Raw genomic sequence first — 20,954 nt, 5'->3', positions numbered from 1 at the left:
ACACAGTGGCTCCACCTCTGTCTCTGCAGGTGTTCGTCTCCACACAGACATCACAGCCCCCTCCCCCAGGCTCTGTGGAGAGGGTCTGCAGGGCCTCTCTGTTGAACTGAAGCTCCTGCTCCATCCAGCTGCTCTACAGGAGGCCTCGTTACCTCAGCACTGTAACACTGATCCCAGGGTTTTATCAGGAACCTGCTTTTCTTTCAGACACAGTGTCAGTGTTTCCTGTCACTAGTAAGAAAATATGACGGAAAGTTTAGGGTCCAGAGTTTTTAGTCCCCTCAATGACTGTCCTGGAATCAATGCAGCTGGTGGTCCAGGGCAGGTTTCTGCAGAGGGCAGGAAGTCTGAGCTGTCTAACATTTCCTCAGCTTGTTTCTCTGATAACTTCAGATCCAGACGTCAGACGACTAAAATCCTTCATCTGGTTCAAATATAGAGCTGAAAACCACCAAGGTGGAAAAAGTGTATGTGACTTAAAACTACATAAAAGTCAATGTTGAGCTTCTGTCAGACAAACACACTGACACATGATCATAGAGGATATGATGTCATCGACAGGCGACCAATGAAACGTTACCATGATTAAAATCACAGATTTCTCTGGTTTGAGAATTGATGGAAACATTTGTGATAATGTAAGAACTCAACTCAACAACATAGAGAACAGAGGTCTAGATGTTTTTAGACATTTTAATGTGGGAAAGTTACGGATTAGAACTTTAAGTCGATTTAAAAAAACCTGGACAGCTGTCTCTGTGTCTTACACATCACTCACCACTTCCCTGTCTCTGTTTTTAAAGCTCTGATTGTTTCTCTAACAGCTGTTACACTCTAGAGCTGTGTGAGATGTGGACTCAGTGGTCTGGAGCCTGATCTGGTCCTTTATGTTTGATGAGCTTCACAGTACACTGTATCTATGACAGAACATTTGTAGATCTGATGTAAAAACAACAAGTCAGTGTGTTTGGAGGTTTTACCCAGAGGACAGAGGGTGAAATCCCTCTCTTCTCCTAATCCAGCACACTCGATATGTCACTGTCATTGTCTGGAATCACGGCTGTCAGGATCAGGATTATACTCAATCCGTCATGAAGGAAGTGTTTGTGTGTGTGTGTGTGTGTGTGTGTGTGTGTGTGTGTGTGTGTGTGTGTGTGTACATGAGCACGGGCCAAGAGGCAGTAGGTGTAATCTGGGCGCTCATTCACTAATGCCACACTGCTTTCTATCTCTCACAGGGCATTATGGGTCTTCAGTCCTTCAACAATGCCATCATCATCATTACACACCTCAGTGGGAGGAGGAGGAGGACGAAGAGGTGGAGGGATGATAGATCAGCGTATCTACATCAACTACTGACGTTGTCCTTCCTCTTTCAACTCTCTGCTTTGCTTTCATAGTAAAAGCATCCATGTGAGAGGTAAGAGAGCGTGACCTTTGACCTAATCAGCAGTTTCAGAGGTGAAAGATCAGTCTCTTTGTTTTTAATGGTAATAAAGACTTTTCTTCTCATTTCAGCACTTTATTATTTCCCAGAAGTCTCATTTTCTCTTTTAGCTGAACTGGTATAAACTGACAATTTACCACCACCACTCTCCTGCATATATGACTGAGAATTACATGTTAGATTTGACCTGTATGGAGGCCAGTAAAGCGTACATGCATTATTATGATTGTTTGTTGTTATTAGATATTGTGACACACTATAAAATATATAAAGTCACCATTGTAACAGTCAGTGTCAATGTAAACAGTCTGTTCTGTGGAAACATAGTAAAATGAATATTAGAAAAAAGGATTTTAAATATGGATTCAAATATGATTTAATAAAATAAAATGTCATTTTATTTACATAAATAACATTGTTTTGATCACCAGTGTCATTCCTACACAGCAACAACAGCTGGTCATCACAAACACACACACACACACACACGCACACACGCACACACGCACACACACACATACGCCCCTCCCTCCTTTATGTTCCTCCCTGCAGATCCGGAGCTTCGTAGAGGCACCGCGCTCCACCTAAATGTCCACACCGAGAAACCGCACTCCTGTCCCGCGTCATTGATCCAGACCGCCCGCCCTCTGGCTCCAACTGAGGAGGAGGAAAACACGGTGGAGACACTTCTCTGACTCCGACCTATTCAAACAGCCTCAAGTTAAGCCGGAGATTTACTAACACCCGGAAACGGGGATTTTAAATTAAAAGCATAAGTCTTTTTTTGTTTCTGCCTTTTTACATCATGTCAGTCAGAGAGGACCAGTATGGGACTGAGTCAAAATCCATGTAAAACCACGTGTGAATTATAGGCGCTGAAAACACAAATGAATAATTGATCAGCTTAGTTTTAATTTTGGCTTTTGTTTACCAGCTCTATTACTGTTTTATAGGCCTATATGTTTGTCACAGGTGGGTTTTATAGTCACATATACTCTAACATATCCTGTTCTTTCAAATAGCCTATACCAGCTATTAATAAAATTATACTTCATATTCAATTTACTGTGTATAGGCTAGTCAGTGTCATGGACTTAAAAACATCTGAAACGAAGCTCCATCATAAAATCTTTATGTTAACCTGTAGCTGCTGTACTTAAATGTTAACCGTCTAAATTTTATTTTGAAATCTGAGGGCGGAAGTCACACGGTTAACACTCTGGTTAACTTGACAGACCCATCGAAGAGCCCGTCGGATCCTCCCGTCCACTAACTTCAGCCCCGTCACAGCAGCATCTCCGTCACTGCTGCCACTCCAGTTTCTCCCACCGCAGCTCCACCACCGGGGAGTTCCGTCACAACGCTCGCCGCCAGAGGAGCGCCATGACCCGTGTGGTGGTTGACGGGATACCGGATGCCATCGGAGGAGGAGTGATGCTGAACCGGCGGAGGAGCAAAGCCAGGCGGAGAAAGCGAAAGGAGTTGTTCGCCTTCCAGATGTGCTTTGCGGGGGTAGTGCTGGGGCTGGTCGTAGGGCTCCAGTCCGTGGTGCAGAGAGCAGGTGAGGAGCAGTTCTCTTTACCCCACTGTCTGACAGCAGGATACACAGGTTTATTCAGAGAGGAAGAAGAAGAAAATTATTCAAAGGGGGGGGAAGAAGAGGTTTATTGTGAGGAAGACCACGGTCATGAAGAGCAGGTATATTGGGAGGAAGACCACGGTCATGAAGAACAGGTTTATTCTGAGAAGAACAGGTTTATTGTGAGGAAGACCACAAACAACAGGCTGTTAGAAAACCTCACTGTCTCTGGTTTATTTATGCTTTTTAATTTTTATTTATTTTATCTGTTACATTAATTATTAACCTTCACTGTTGTGGTGGGTGTACAGGAGGAGAAGGTGGAGGAATCATATCATAAACAGTGAATTTAAAGCAGTAACAGAAACATAGTTATATAGTACACATCAGTAAACTCTCACTGATCAGGCACTACACACTCTGTGAGGATTATATGTCTGACTGAGCTACAGCTTCACTGTCAGTACACATCTACAGTCACTGTGAACAACAGCAACAACAACAACAACAACAACAACAACAACAACAACAACAACAGCAGCAGCAGCAGCAGCACGCCTCCCTGTAACTCCACATCTGGAACTCATCATCAGTGGAGCTCTCACTCTGTTGAATCACTGACAGAATCTTCATTTAAACTTCCTGTGAGAGAACAGCTGATCAGCTGATCAGTGGATGTTAGTGTGTGTGTGTGTGTGTGTGTGTGTGTGTATGTCTGTTCTGATGAGGGCAGCTCTCTGTGAATGGAAGTATAATGAACATATGTTGAACAGCAGCTCTGAGCTCAGACTGTCCTGGTGTCTTCTGTACAACTGTTTTTGCACCCAGAACCTGTTCAGGTTCCTCAGTCCCCGTTGTTGGTGACCTCCAGATGTTTCGTTGTCTCAGAACTGGACCTGCGACTCTGGTTTTTCTGACAGTGAGCTGAGGTTTCTGTTGTCAGGGACTAACAGATCAGATGACAGACTCCTGAAGAGAACACCTGTGTTCTCAAACAGGGTTCTGTGTTCCTGAGGTGAAACATGCAGGAGAACATAAAGAACAGCGAAAATGTGTCAGATAATATGTTTTTCCTGAATGAAGGGCCACGAGGAGACATTCACAACATGATTTTATGTATTTGAATAGAAAACAAACGGTAGGTTTTAATTGCTGCTTTAAACTGTATTTATTTAAAACTGATGTCATTATTTATAATAATTATATGGACCCTTCTGTAATAAACTAGTTCTTCTTGGTTCTAAGCACTGAGTAAGATGAGTAGATTACCTGATGATTGTCATCATTGATCCAGTGAATGTGTCATCGATGTGTGTACTCATGCGGAGTGTGGGTCAATGAGCAGACATTTTCCTGTGGATGATTGTCTGTTTCAGTTTGGACACTCAGGTTAAATAACCGTCCTCTTGATGCACATCAGTGGTTTCAGAAAGAAAAGAGCTGATTGACTGATAGAGAGCTCAGATCTACAGCTGCATGACTGAGGATCTTTTCTGGGTCTGTTCTTGTGAGGTGTCTGAGAGATGGAGCTTTCGAATTTCTCTGGATGATGCAGTTGACATAAAGCGATGGTGGATTTTCTTCTGATCTGTATCTTGTGTATGAGGAGCCATCAGAAAACATCTGTGTTGTTGGTTGTTCCCTTACAACAGCCTTACAGTCCTAAAGGAAGCTGCAGGACTGTGAGGCTGCAGGACTGTGAGGCTGCAGGACTGTGAGGCTGCAGGACTGTGAGGCTGCAGGACTGTGAGGCTGAAGGACTGTGAGGCTGAAGGACTGTGAGGCTGAAGGACTGTGAGGCTGAAGGACTTTAAGGCTGCAGGACTGTGAGGCTGCAGGACTGTGAGGCTGTAGGACTGTGAGGCTGCAGGACTGTGAGGCTGAAGGACTTTAAGGCTGCAGGACTGTGAGGCTGCAGGACTCTGCCTGCAGGACTGTGAGGCTGCAGGACTCTGGCTGCAGGACTGTGAGGCTGAAGGACTGTGAGGCTGCAGGACTGTGAGGCTGCAGGACTCCGGCTGTAGGACTGTGAGGCTGCAGGACTCTGGCTGCAGGACTGGCTGCAGGACTGTGAGGCTGCAGGACTATGGCTGCAGGACTGTGAGGCTGCAGGACTGTGGCTGCAGGACTGTGGCTGCAGGACTATGGCTGCAGGACTGTGAGGCTGCTGCAGAAGTAAAAGTAGATTTTTGAAGGAGGAGCTGTGAATAATTGATGAAGTGGTGACGCCATTTATCATCAGGATCTTTTCTCTGTTTGTGTCACTGGAAATTGAACAACTTCTAAATAATCTTCTCAATAATGAAAATAATTGATGTAGATAAATGTATTGATTTTATATTTGTATATAATTGAATGTACGATGAACCAGTAATTGTGGATAACTCTGCTTTGTATATACTGAAGTTTCTATATTTCTGTCTCCCTCCCTTTAATCAATCCCCTTTCTTCTCTCAATGTGTACTTACTCCTTTTCCAGAGCTTTTAGCTGTATTCCTCAGTTGATGGAGTTTGTTTGTAAAGTCATGATTAGTTTTGTCAGGGTAATGTTTCAGGTAACAGTGAGTGGCCTGAGGAGGCAGCTTCACGTTCTGATTTTCACTTTTCTTCTTCAGTTTTTATTGGAACAGATAAAAGCAGCAGATCCTTAGAAATGTTGTCTTTTCTCCTGAAACATTCACTGTTCTGTGTTTGAGTTCAGTTTATAAATGATCAGAACAGTTAAACGCTGACAGCACAGTTGTCCAGAGTCTGAGGTCATTTTTAAAGCTGAAGCAGTCCAGACAACTGACAACTGACTGAAACAGTGATCACAATTATTAACGGCTTTGATCACTGATTGATCACATGACCTCACACTGGCAGCAGTTTGACTTGAATTTGAGAAGTGAAGAGCCGATGAACCAGCGGACCAGACCCTCCATGTCTGATGGAGAAACCTGTTCACATTTGGATTCTAATTGACTCCCACATGGAAGACCTCCTCAGTCCTGCAGTCTCAATTCCGAAGGTCTTGGACACACACACACACACACACACACACACACACACACACACACACACACACACACACACACACACCTTAACACGTGTGTGTGTGTGTGTGTGTGCTCTCCGTGTCAACCCTGTGGACCGACACGTGGATGTCCCACATCTTGCCTCACTTCGCCTCATCCTCCATCTGTCCTTATTTCCTCCACCTCCCTTTTAACCTCATCCGCCCGTCCACATGTGAAGGTAAAAGCCGGACCCCGGACAAAAGCACTATAGGAGGGCAGATTACACATATGAGCAAACACATGTTGCTGCTGCTATTATCTGCAGGTTTAATGCCACTGAGTCGCTCCATCATCCATCTGTGACAAAGATAAAGGACTTGTACCAGCCAGACAAATGGTCGTGCTATAGAGGAGCCATTAATGGCTGCTCACTATATGTCCTATACAGCATTAGTCTCCAGATGATCTCATTACATAACTTAAAGCTTGGGTCCCCTTCTCTATGCACGCTACAGAGGGGGGGGGCACAGACGGAGCACTTTATGCTGATGAAGCCTCAGGACTCAGAGCTGAATGAGACAAAAAGAGACAAGAGTGGAGGGAAGGAGGAGGAGGAGGGGATCTGAAAAGGAAAAGTGGGAACAAGTGAGGACAGCAGTGGCAGTGATGGAAGAAGGGAAGGGGAAGGTTGTCCATGTTGAGGGGGGGGGCGTGATGGGGATGAGAGTGGATAAGAGGCAATGAATCAGAGCAGGTGGAGAGTGAGGAGTAAGGATGGAGGGAGGTCTCCTCACCACCTCTCCTCAGCCGGCTCCTTTGGACTCGAAGGAGCAGCTCTACTTCAAGCTCCCTCTGGATGTCAGACCTCCTCACCCTATCTCTAAGGTTGAGCCCAAACACCCTGAGCAGTGAACTCATTTCAGCCCCTTATATCTGCGATCTTATTCTTTCGGTCACTACCCAGAGCTCATGACCATAGGTGAGGAGTGGAACGAAGATCAACCGGTAAATTGAGAGCTTTGCCTTCCAGCTCAGCTCCCTCTTCACCACAATGGTCCGGTACAACATCTGTATTACTTCTGATGCCGCACAGATCCATCTGTAAATCTCCCGCTCCATCTTACCCTCACTCGTGAACAAGACCCCGACAAACCCCAAACTGCTTCACTTGGGACAACAACTCACCCCCAACCTGGAGGGAGCAGTCCACCAGCTGAGAACCATGGTGTTAGACTTGGAGGTGCTGACTCTTATCCCGGCTGCTTCATGCTTGGCTGCAAACCATCCCAGTGAGCGCTGGAGATCATGTTCTGATGAAGCCAACAGAACCACATCATCTGCAAAGAGCAATGATGCAATTCTGTGGTTCCTAGACCGGACACACTCCTCACCTTGGCTGCACCTTGTAATCCTGTCCATGAAAATCACAAACAGTATTGCAGACACTTGGCAGAGTCCAACACTCACCAAAAACGTGTTTGACTTTGTGAGGAGAATGCGGACACAGCTCTTACTTTGGTTATACAAGAACCGAATGGCTTGTATCAATGGGCCCAATACCCCAAGTCCTGTGAACACACTGGCTGGCCAAACTCCCATGAGCCCCTCAGTAAAGAGCTGGTCTACTGATCCTTACAGCATCTGTGTTGCTCCTCCTGGATCTGAGGTTCAACAAAGTCAGAGCCTCCTTTCCAGCACCCTGGAGTAAACTTTTCCAGGGAGGCTGGGCAATGGGATACCCCAATAATTGGAGCACACCCTTCGGTCCCTCTTTTTAAAAAATTGGAACCACCACCCTGGTCTGCCACTCCACAGGTAATGTCCCCAACCTCCATGTGACACTGAAGAGGCGGTCAACCATGACAGCCCAACAATGTCTAAGGCCTTCAGCATCTCAGGGGAATCTCATCTACACCTGGCGCCTTGCTGTCTTGCAGCTTCTTGACTACCTCAATGACCTACGCTAGGTATATGCATGAGACATTCCCTCAAACGAAAAGGCACATTGTGTCAAGAAACATTCAATCACAGAGCTTGAAATTCTGTGCTACTAAAGGCAGGATTAGGCTAAAAGTATTAGCATCTTAAACCAGTGAAACTTTTAAGGAATTTGGTCAAAACAACATGTCTAGTTCTCATCTGACAAAGTGTTTTCAATTTGCTGCCACTCTGACCACACATCTGACTGTCGGGATCATGGTTGTTGTAGTATTTACCATGCTCTTGTTAGTTGTTGTTAGCTGCTGTTGTAGTCTTAGAGCTGTGTTTCTCTTCTATAGCTTCATGTCTTCATCTCCTGTTTCTGCTGCCAACAGGCTAATGGTGACATTTCTGTCAAACAGACTGCTGCTCCTCTCTGGGTGGGGCCTTTAATGTATGATTGACAGGTTCATTAATTAGCTGGTTAGACTGTCGACAGAGCTTTGGAGGGAAATTGAGGAGAGCAGAGGAATGTAGTGTTGAAGTTCTTCACTGAACGACAGAAACTGATCCAAACGAATTTAAAAACTCTAAAACGGAAGAAATATTTACTGTGGTCAGCCTGTCTGTATGTCTGTATACTGTATGTACAGTTTGTAGCAGATCCCATGGGTGTGTTCTTCTAACGTTTCAACACAAGGACAGGTACTGATGTAGGGTGAAACTCTGTGTTCATCTCTTTATAAATGTAGATGAGAGTTTGTGGTGAAGTAGAAGTTCCCTCTTTCTCAGCAGAGCTGCAGTGTCAGCCTCAGTGTCATTCACATACTCATTAAAATTGCTTTAGTTTTACCATCATACAGTGTCACATCTTCACATTACACATGGTAGTTTGATCCATTGTTAACTGAGTTAGTGACTGACTGAGTGGCTGACTAACTGAGTAACTGACTGACTCAGTGATCATAGTTCCACCATTGGTCAGTGGAGTTTCCCCACAGAGCTGTTTAGCTGCAGCTCGTAGTTCTTAGTGCGTCCAATCACAGCAGCAGCTGTTTTCAGCTCTGATGACCCTCTATATACCACCTACCACCACCCAACAGCAGAGAGACAGTCAGGAAACAAGCTGGTGAACACAGAGGAGCATTTGAAACAAAGAGCTGGAAGGATGTTGGACTGATATAGTACTAGCACTTCATCACTCCAGAAGGATACTCATGGTGCTTAGTCTAATGGATGTGTGAACAAGCACCATCAATGCTAACGCATTACCCATACCAACATTTTAATATGTCAGTATGCATGAAAAAAACACAGCCTTAAACATTGTCCAAACACAAGCAGTCACACAGTGACTAAGTAAGTAAATAAATGTATGAATGTCATCAGGGTTCTATTCCAACTGTGGCAGATTCGGACACTGCAGCGTTTTTTAACAGTGTTAATGTAAGAGGTTTAAAGCAAATAGAAGACAAAAAACAAATAGTGGTGGCAAGAGGCAGGCTGGCACTATGGTGGATGATGGTGGCTGAGCAGGCAGTCTCACGGTGAGCACAGGAGAACAAACGCTGGAGACCACTGGAGCATGTAGCTGGCGTGGCAGTGAGGCACACACTACAAAAGCACAAGGGAAAACAGGTAAGCTACAATGACACTGGCACTGAAGCAACGCAGCAAAAAACACACTATGGACAACAAGAGAATGCTAGAGCACTACTGAACAAGTGGAGTAGAGTCATGACCAGGCTTTTATGGTGAAGGTGATTGCAGAAGATTGAACCCATGTGTGCCTCGTCTGCCAGAGACCGAGAGAGAGAGAGTGACCAGCCATGCCTCCTGCCGCACAAACACACACACTGCAAGAAAAAAAAAGAAAATGGTGGGGTGGAGGGGGTTCGGGCACAGCCTGCAACAAAGACACAGGGAAAGCAGGGTGAACATTGAGACTTGGTGGAAGTTTTAGGCGGACAACACTGGGATCGATGATTTTCTTAACGACATAAGGACCAATGTACCTTTGGGCCAGCTTCCAGGATTCCACTTGAAGTGGAAGGTCACGTGACGATAGCCAAACTTCTTGTCTCACCTTATACTCAGGCGCAGGAGTCTGGTGGCGATCTCCAGGTTGTGGGTGCAAAATGAACCGATTTAGAGAATCTGTCAATGATGGTGAATATGGTGGTATTACCTTCTGAAGGTGACAAACCAGTGATGAAATCCACAGCAATGTGAGACCAGGGGTGGTGGGGAATGGGAAAGGGACGAAGGAGGACAGCTGGAGCACGTGAGATGACTTGCTGTGGGCACAGACGGAGCAGCCTGAGACAAATTCTCTGTCAAGACATCGAATGCCACCAAAATTGTTGCTGCACGAGAGCCAGGGTTCTGTGAAACCTGGGATGGCAGGCAACTTGGGTGGAGTGGCCCAACTGGAGCACGGACCTCGCTGGAGGTGGAACGAACAGACAATCTGGTGGACACCTGTCAGGAGTGGAATGGTCCTTTTGAACCTCCTGGACCACCTGCTTGACCTCCCACCTGGCAGCTCCATCCACACAGGAAGAGGGGATGATGGTCTCCTTGGATGGCTCCTCCACTCTAGGGGCGAACTGATGGGAAAGGGTGTCCGGCTTCATGTTCCTGGACCCAGGGCGGTAGGTGGTAGTTTAGGGTAAAATTTAAATGGCCCAGGAACAGAGCCCACCGAGCCTCGTCTGCAGAGGTATGACAGATTTTTATTATCTGTCCAAACAATGAGAGAATGAGCTGCTCTCTCCAACCAGTGCTTCTCCAGAGCTCCCTGTGAAGACAGTGCCTGCTTGAGTCGCTCCGTTTCTGCTGGCGCCATAGTGGCCAGATGTTGTGTGTGGTTTTGTTTTTTCTGGACCAACTGAAGCAGACTTGGACACTGCGGTGTCTTTTAACAGTTTTAATGTAAGAGGTTTAAAGCAAATAGAAGACAAAAATCACAGGCAGTGGCGGCAAGAGGCAGGCTGGCACTGAGGAGGAAGATGGTGCCTGAGCAGGCAGTCAAATGCTGGAGAACACTGGAGCATGTAGCGGGCGTGGCAGTGAGACACACACTACAAAAGCACAAGGGAAAACAAGTAAGCTACAATGATACTGGCACTGAAGCAACGCAGCAATAAACACACTATGGATAAAACATGAGAATGTAGAGCACTACTGAATGAGATGGAATTATCTGGCACAGGAGTGGACTCATGACCAGGCTTTTATAGTGAAGGTAATGCGTGAAGAATTAACCCAGGTGTGTGTTGTCTAGAGATTGACCAGCTACGCCTCCTGTCACACACACACACACTGCAGGGAAAAAAAGAACACAGACACAGAGGTACAACAAAACGAACACAAAACCAAACCACAACATCAGTTCTATTTTCTGGTACTGGATACTGGTTTACTATGACACCTTTTGGTCATTATGAAAGATAATGAGGTTCCACACTAAAAGATAGAGAGGTTCCACACTCAGCCCTGTTAAAGTGTCAATATGCTGCAGAACATTTAGATTTCTGTGACCCTCGGTAACAGATTGTTTACCTGAAGCTCTGCAGCTCTCATACCTACACTGACACACACGCAAGCGCACAGGCACACACACACACACACTAGCGCGCACAGGCACACACACACACATAAACACACACCTCTTCACACAGCACTGTGTCTAATTCAGCTGCATCTGGGTCAGCCTGTGTGAACAGAGAGCATCACTCCTCCAGTCAGACACAAACAACCTCTCTCTTCTTTCTATCCCTCCACCCCCCCTCTCTGTCCTCATCTCTCTCCCCCCTTCATTCTCTCAGCTCTCATCTTGTCCCTTTCTTCCTCCATTTTGGTGGCACTTATTTCAGTGTGTCCCCCTGTAGCTGTGACCCTTTACCCTTCGCATCAGTCCTTTCTTTTCTCCCCCACTTCTCTCCTGTATCACCAGTTCACAGCAGTCAGAAGCCTGTTCACAGCTCTAATGTTTGTTGACTTATTTATTTGCTGTTTTGCTTCAGCATCATCTCTGTAACATTGTTTCCGAGTTAAAATCACCACGATGAGTGGAAGAAATGTATGTTCAGACAGTAGTTCAGTGTTTGATACTTGGATTTTTAATATTTCATTACTTCTGTTCCTTCTCTTCCTTATCGTTCTTCCAACAGTTCTGCCCTGTCCCCCATATTCAGTTAGGGGTGGGTGATTTGACCAAGGAATCATAACGCAATTTACAATCTGAGTCATGATGTACATTCTGTTTCCGCTTGTTTTATTGTGAAAATCCTGACGGAAGATAGATAGATAGATAGATAGATAGATAGATAGATAGATAGATAGATAGATAGATAGAATCCTACTCGTGGCCCTTTGCTGCATGTCATCCCCTCTCTCTCTCCCTGATTTTCCTGTCTGTCTCTCACTTCACTATCTGAATAAAGGCAGAAATGCCCAAAAACGATGGATAGATACTTTATTTATGCCCTAGGGGAAATTCATATGTCTTTTAGCTCATTGTTTATAACAGTAATAACGGTTAATAAAATATAAACAATAATAATTAGATTAGTCCACTTCCTTTGGCTGAGGTGTTATACAGCCTGATGGCAGTGGGAACAAAGGATCTCCTGAACCTCTCTGTTCTGCAGCGCAGTGAGATGAGACGTTTGCTGCAGCTGTAGCTGCTTCTCTCTCCTGCCAGAATGTTGTGGAGAGGAGGGTTGGTATTGTCCAAGATGGCCGGCTCTGCCCCTTCAGGTATTTATAAGTGTGCACCACCTCAATGTACTTCCCTTAAATGTTGACTGGCCGAAGGATGGGCCTAGACTGCAGACAGTCCATGACCATCTCCTTGGAGATGTTCAGAAGGAGGCAGTTCTTGTCGCTCCATTCACTGAAGGCCATCGTCAAATCCCTGTACTCCTATTCCTGCCCGTTCCTGATATGCGCCACAATAGCTGTGTCATCTGAGTATTTAGTATATGTGGCAGGACTCAGAGTTGTATTTAAAGTGGTGCACAGGGTGAACAGAAACGGAGCCAGAACAGTCCCCTGTGGAGCCCCAGTGCTGCTCGTCACTGTCCCTGAGACACAGTTACCAAGCCAGACGTACTGTGGTCGTCTTGTCAGGTAATTCACAATCCAGGACGTGAAGGAGGGATCCACCCCCATCCCTTCCAGCTTGTCTTTAAGGATGGGGGGTTGGATGGTTTTAAATGCACTTGAGAAATCAAAGAAAAATAATCCTCATGTAACTACCTGGCTCATCCAAGTAAGAATGGGCCGGTGGAGCATGTAAAGGACGGCATCATCCACTCCAATATCTTCTTTGTAGCTGAACCGTAGGGAGTCTAGTGCATGTCCAATCTGTGGCATCAGAAGGTGGAGAAGCAGCTGCTCCAGGGTCTTCATGATGTGTGATGTGAGGGCCATCGGTCTGTACTACTTTAGGTACCGGAACCAGACATGATGTTTTCCACCCTTCCCTGTTTGAAGACTTAAGTTAAAGATCCTCTGGAGAGGCTCTGCCAGCTGGGCTGCAGCGTCCTTCAACAGCCTCAGACACACACCGTCCGGCCTGGTGCCTTTCCAGGACGTAGCCTCTTGAGCTCCGCCCTCACCTCCTCCGCAGTAAAGAACAGGAGACTTGACCCCAGTGTGGAGGGAGTTGCAGCTGCAGTTTCAGGTTGTGGAGGAGATGCTGCAGGAGAAGCTGCAGCTGAAGCAGTGGGAGAGAGAACAGGTGAGGCTGTGTCACACCTGTTGTAGAAGAGGTTGAACTCATTGGCCTTGTCCACATCACCTGATGTTGCCTGGCTGTTCTTCTCTTTATAGCCAGTGATCCTCATCCCCTTCCACACCTCTCTGGTGTTGTTGTGCTGCAGCTTCCTCTCTACTTTCTTTACTTAGTCCTCCTTCACCTGCTTTAATCTCCTCTTCAGCTCATGTTGCTCACACCTGAGCTTCTCCCTGTCTCCATCCCTGAAGGCCTCCTCTTTCTGCTTGAGGAGGGTCTTGATGTTACTGGTGATCCAGGGTTTGTTGTTTGGAAAGCAGTGTACAGTTCTTGCTGGTATTACAGTGTCCATACAGAAGTTAATGTAGTCCGTGGTACATTCCACCATTCTATCAAGGTCAGTGGTTGTGTTGCTGCTGTACACTGAGTGAAGACAGTGAAACTGAGCTGAGTGAGGACTGTCTGTTTGCATAAGGGCCACATTGAGGTAAAAAAATCTGAAATTACGGGAATAATGTGTGTGTGTGTGTGTGTGTGTGTGTGTTTGTGTGTTTTTTCATCAGGGACTACAGTATATGGACTCCTCCCGGGTATGTGATCATGTGTGCTCTCTGCCTCTGGATTTGATAGACTTGTAGAATCAGTATATCAATCAGTTGATTACTACAAACTGGTCTTCTAGTTGTCTAAACTCTACTATCTTTAGGTTTTACATTATTAGGTTGTTACTTTCACATCAGATGAGCAAAAGAAGCAAATGTTTGCAGACAAACTTTGTTTAAATGTGGTATAGATAAATACTTGATTCAAGTTTGTACAAATGTAATGATTTTGCAGCTCAGTAATGTAAAGAATAATGTGTCCAATGAAAGCAGCTGAGGAATCAGTCATCACAGTTATGAAGTCAAACATCATGTGGTGTTTCTCTGTCTGATGAGACGGAGTGTCGGGGCTGAAGCTGCTGTGACAATCATGATTCTGAGTGATGTGTGGTATTTCAAATGAACAGTGAGAGAGCATCATTATGCTCCTCTGAGACACAGACAGTCATCTATACTGTGAAACAGCTGATCCAAACTCTGCTGTAGATGTGTCTGTACATCTTCACTGAGGAACATGTGGAGCAGCCTGTGATCAGTGATCCTCTGTACCACAGCTTTGTCACCAAGGACTGTTTGAAGTCCAGGTGGTTCTGCACTGAAGACAGTGGGGATCCAGTCTTCTGAACTACCTCCACAGGTAGTCACATTAACACCAAATAGACCTGCAGTCCGCATGTCAGAGCTGCAGTAAATGTAACAGGGTTCATTCTGCTCCTGAATATACAGTTTACAACACCCCGTTAAATCTCTTCAACGTGACAGTTCCAGTCTCTGCGTTGTGTAGAAGACCATGTTGAAGTAACAGTTGATCGGTCGACTCCAATGAAGAGACACAGTCAGCTCCAACGTCGATTCACTGACTTCTTTATTTCTTACAAGAACTTCACGATCTGGGGGATAAAAACCAGGTCTCAAAAATAAGAAACACTAATGAGTGAACTGTAAATAAATAAATCATATGGCTGACGGTCAAACTCTAATCCGGATCAAAAATCTTTATTATAAATTATATAAAGACACAACTGATATAAAATACACATAGATAATCACTCTGTAAGTCAATATAATCACTTTCTCTCTCAGATTAGATACATTAATATATTAATATTTACAGATCTTCATTTAACAGTCACACACTCACCTGGGGGATACAAGCCTGGTCTGACTTGGTCCTCCTGTAATGGACTTTATATAGTTGTATTGTTACCTTTGTAACCAAGCACCAAATATGAATATAACAAAATAAAAATATAAAATGACACAAATATGTAGCTACACTTTGCAACAAACAAATAAAGATAAAATTACTGGCAAAATGTAATTCTATATCACAAGATTGTGCTATTAGATATAGCAACAAGTTAAAGCTCACATTATGTGTTTAATGCAACATGCTAGAGACACGTTACACATACAGTTATCTCACTGTATATGTCATGTGACTCAACCTGCAGACGCTGTAGAGTATTGATGGTTGTAAAATACAGCCTGACAGGGTGTTTTATAGATATAATTAAAGATATGTAAATGAGATGGTTCAATATTATACAAACCCTTGCAAGGTTAAACCTCATATTGCAATCTGTCCCTGTCTCATGTACTTTGAAGGCCAAGTGTAGCTTCCTGTTCCAGGTCAGGTGTGGCAGCCAGGTCACAGGTTACAGCAGAGCTGGAAAAGGCCTTTATCCCCTTGTTATGGTGAAGCTTCATCCAGATGGAGGATAAGGGATTTCAGTAGTGGAGGACCTTAAGAACTGATGCTGAGGACCAGAGATCAATTCAAACCACTTGTTTCGTCTTTAGTCTCAGGAACTCACACTATTTTAATTCTTTTAGATCTATGCTGCCTTTGACAGTTGATAGCTCCATCCTCTTGGACCAGCTCAAGCATGTTGTTGGCATCAGGGACTGGCCCCTTCACTGGTTTACATCTTACAGATCAGCCTCTGTTAGAATAGATAGTGTGTCCTCTCCCTCTTTACCATCTCCTGTGGAGTACCACAAGGTTCCATATTATATTTTCCCTGTTATGCTTCCTCTGGAGTCTATTTTCAGAAAAAAAATGTCTCATTTCGCTGTTACGCAGACGACACCCTGCTGTACCTGAGACCTGGTGGCCCATGCAGCGTTAACTCTTCCTTCAGCTAAACTTCTAGCGTCATTAAATTCCTCTGAACAACAGAGAGAACAACCAGCAACATAATTAGCTCAGTGTATTGGGGTCCCACTCAGATTTTTAGTTTATAGGCTTTTAAATCATAACTGTGAGCACAATATCATATGCTGTTAACATATAACAGGGAGCTGTATTCCTCACTGAAACACACAATTAATGAGGTTATCATAAGAGTCCTGCTGGTTCCATGGAAGTCCCTGTCTATGTTTAATTTAAGAGATGAATAATGAATCCACAGCAGAGCTGATCCAGTGTGTAACATCATGAGGAGACTGACACTTTGAACTGTGAGGGAAGACTGGATCTGGTCTGGGATCATGTGGTGCTGTTGGTCTGGGAGTGAGGACATTGTGGTTTCAGGGTCTCGATCAGAATGAGGATGATGTTATTTTAGAGTTAGAATAATGTCACACTGAGTTCAAAGGTATGTGTGTGTGTGTGTGTGTGTGTGTGTGTGTGTGTGTGTGTGTGTGTGTGTATGTGTATAACAGAGAGAGAGTTCATAATGAAATGTCCACTCAGCTCATCAGCTGCAGTCAGATCACGCTGCTTTCAGGCTTTGAGTGAACTAAACAACTCAACAAGCACCTTTAAGCTGAGATGATCAGTTGATTTATCATGAAGTCATTCAACAGATAATCAGCAACAATTCTGATAATTATTTAAATGTTTTAGTAAATTTTAAAGAAAAATGAGAAATCAGTGGTTTGAGCTTCTCAGGTGTGAGGATCATAATGAATCACTGAAAAAAAAAACAGTTGAACTATAATAGTAGTTTCTCAGTGTTTTCAGATGTTTTATAGACCAGCCAAATAATGAATCCTATCAGAAAGTAATCTGAATAAAATAAGGTAGAATAATCAATAATTAACATGTGTCATCACATTTTTTAATCAAACTGCCTCAAACTCATGAACCACAGACCTGGAGCCAGATGCATAAAACTCTGTCCAGACTATAGACTGTAAATAAAGATGGTCGTAGCCTCTGTGATGTCACCCACAGTTTTATGAAGAATGGTTTTGAAGCTCAGAGTGAGCTGCTCCACCGTCGCCATCTTGGCAGTGTCTGACTCTGCCCCTAACTGCCAGTTAATCCAAAAATAGACAAAGAGGAGGAGCATGTGTGGAGCCAAGATCTGGTTCATGTGGGTTTATAGCAAGAATACGCTCACCCACCTATCAGTCAAAGAGGCCACGCCCTCAATTCTCCATAATTTTAAGCCTTAATAAAATGTAAACAGGTGAGTTATATAAACATGGGAGTCTATGGGGATTGACTCATTGTTGGAGCCAGACTCTAGTGGTCATTAGAAGTTTTTGGTTCTTCAGTGTTGGCTTCATTTTCCAGTCCCAGAGGTTGATGCTTGGTGTAAATTCATGAAATATTCATACCTATTCTTCTCATCAGAATTATAAAGCCATGTGTTCACATGGTTCTGCTTTATAAATCTCACTCATTGAGGAACATGTACGCAAGCCTCATTTCCACTCCCACAAATACCCATAAATGGATGAAGACAATCCCTTAATCAATCAGTTTGTATAAAAAAACAGTCTGTGCCACAGGTGATCAGACACATAGAAGGACGAGAGAGAAGAATAGTTTCACTGATTGTGAAACTGAGGTAAAAACCTGTATCAGTTTACTTTAGTACAATCACTCTAATGTAAAGTCCTGTTTAACTCTGAACTTCATTTATTGGGACCGGAGAGTCTTAACGAGGCTCCACAGGCTCTAACACTGTGATCAGTAAATATTCAAATAGTATCAAACAGTTACAGAATGACTCACAATGAATAATCAGGATATTAAATGATGCAATAACAATTATTTCTTTGTATGAATTGTAAAATTGTTATTGCTGCACATACAGATGCTAAAATGCTTAAAAATATATTCATATTTTTCATGTCTGTGTCATAATCAGATTAAGCCTAGACATAGAGACTATAGTGGAATGTGTCACGTTTATGTCTTGCTGGTATGATGTCACTATGATATCAACAAGTCTTTTGCAGCCTTGAGGCAGTGTTTCCACTCCAAACCATTAACAGGGGCACAGAAGATTTGGAATGAATTGTTGACCTGTTGTAGTCTAGTATAATAAAACATATTATACTATGACATATTATAGTATTGTATGTTATGGTATGGTACTATATGATGTAGTGTATCTGGTTTGTATTTTGATTATTGATTCTGATAGCAGATAATACTGAAACAGGGGATCATAAATTCTGACACTATCTCACCTGTGTTTGTTTCCGTGTCTGTGTGTGAGTGTTTCTCCTAATTGTTCCTGATCTGTTAACAGCAGCTTTAGCTCTCCCCTCAGGAGCCCATTCTCACGTGTTCCTAATCAAATCATACGAACACTTACACACACACAGACACACACAGACAGACAGACACACACACACACACACACACACACACACAAGACACACACACACAGACACACACAGACAGACAGACACACACACACACACAGACACACAGACAGACAGACACACACACACAGACACACACAGACAGACACACACACACACACACACACATGCAGAGATCAGAGCTGTGATGGATGAGCAGGTCTGAGTCAGGGTCACCGAGTTTGTCTGTGGGCCATGTCCTGTATGAGATCTAGCTGTGATTAAACATTAGGAGCTATTTTCTCTCTCTCTCTCTGTCCTGGCTAATTCATCACTGAGCCTGAAGCCTATTTTAGCAGCAGTCATGTGTATTCTGGGATCTCTGGAAGAGACAGATGAGAGGAAGAGGAGCTGAGGAGAGGGGTCCATTCCTGAGGAAGAGTCTGCTGCTGCTGTCTTTTAGTCCTTCAGTCCTTCATCCTCTCCTCACTTCCTCGCCTTCACTGTTCCTCCGTTCTTCTGTTCCTCTTCATTATCTATCAGGCGAATGTTCAGTGTGTTGGGCTCACTCTGACTGAATGTTCATAATGTCAAAGTGACTGGTAGCCATTCTTTTTCTGTATGAGCTGGTGTCGCGTCGTGGCGAGCAGCAGATCCAATCCAATCCAATGCAATCCAATTTTCTTTATAAAGCACTTTTTAAAAACAACACTGTTCACCAAAGTGCTGTACAATAACAAGAAAATACAAAAAGACATAAAACACAAGCAAAAAATCTCACATTAAAAGTACAAAAAGACAAAACACATGTAAAAACAACAACAGTTAAGCAATAAAAAGGCAACATCTCACACCGTGTCAAAAGCCAGGGAAAAGAGGTGTGTTATAAGAAGATATTTAAAGACAGGCAGTGAAGAGGCCTGCCTAATGTGTAAAGGCAACTTTTTCAGAGTTTGGGAGTTTCAATATAGGTTTCGGGACCACTAAGAGCAGCTGATCAGCAGACCTGAGAGACCGTGAAGGTACATAAGGTTGAAACAGGTCAGAGAGATAGGATGGAGCAAGACCATTCAGGGATTTATAGGCAAACAGAACAATTTTGAAATTGATTCTAAAAACGCACAGGGAGCAAATGGAGGGAGGAAATGTGCTCTTGCTTGTGTGTTCCAATTAAAAGGCAAGCAGCAGGATTTTGAACCAAATGCAAACGTGAGAGGGAAGCCTGGCTAACCCCAACATAGAGAGCATTGCAGTAGTCCAGACGAGTTGTAATAAAGGCATGTATCACCTTTTCAAAGTCCTGCCTCGACAGAACAGACTTGACCTTGGATAACTGCCTCAATAGAAAAAAGCTGGATTTTACAACAGAGCTGGTCTGTTTATCCAGTCTTAGTCCATTTTCACACCCAGGTTTGTAACTGTGAGTTTTAAATAAGATGCCGAAGAACCCAGGTTCATAGGGGGGGGTATCATGGGTACCACCGGATCCGAACAACATTACTTAAGTTTTCTTGTCATTAAAATTAAAAAAACTTAATGTCATCCACGCTTTGATGTCGTTGAGACACTCTAGTAACGATTCGACAGAGTACGCATCTTTCTGCTTCAGGGGTACATACATTTGACTGTCATTCGCATAACAGTCGAACGAGATGCCATGTTTTCTGAAAATAGAACCAAGGGACGAAGTGAGAAAAGAAGGGGCCCAACAATCGAACCCTGTGGCACCCCGTAAGTTAGAGGTTAGAGGCACCAAAGAGGACACAAAATCACCAAGGCTGACACAAAAACGTCTTTCAGCCAGGCAGGACCTAAACCGATCCAGTATTGCACTATTAATTCCCAACCAGTGCAGATGTCTGTTGGTGGTGTGTCTTGGGTGTTAGAAAAAGTTGACGTCCAGGTAACTTTATGGTAATAAGGTAGGATGCATTTTGGTGTCAACCAATCAGAAAGTAGAAGTGCTCCACTCTAGATAACACTAGAGAACACAACCATGTAAACTGCTTGTGTTGCTTTTCAAATACAGCATTCTGAACAAACATGTTACATCTGTCTATTTCATCTACATATTTTCATCTGCCTCTGCTCTTCATCCTCCTCTTCCGGTAAATTA

General features: G+C 44.0%; 1 protein-coding gene across 1 annotated transcript in view; it reads left to right on the top strand.

Annotated features, from left to right (window-relative positions):
- Positions 1–2,687: 2,687 nt before the first annotated feature.
- LOC111669552 (sodium/potassium/calcium exchanger 3-like) overlaps positions 2,688–20,954 on the top strand; it is a 74,648-nt gene continuing 56,381 nt past the window's right edge. The window contains exon 1 of the mRNA XM_023425913.2: positions 2,688–3,008. Within this exon, the coding sequence (XP_023281681.1) occupies positions 2,831–3,008 (178 nt within the window). The 5' untranslated portion in view covers positions 2,688–2,830. The remainder of the gene's footprint in view (positions 3,009–20,954) is intronic.

Source organism: Seriola lalandi, unplaced genomic scaffold (assembly GCF_002814215.2).
Source record: "Seriola lalandi dorsalis isolate HSWRI2012SDOR001 ecotype SW California unplaced genomic scaffold, Sedor1 jcf7180002054795, whole genome shotgun sequence".
NCBI lineage: Eukaryota > Metazoa > Chordata > Actinopteri > Carangiformes > Carangidae > Seriola > Seriola lalandi.
Note: the sequence above shows the minus strand (reverse complement) of the source record. Positions and strands in the feature narration are given on the sequence as shown.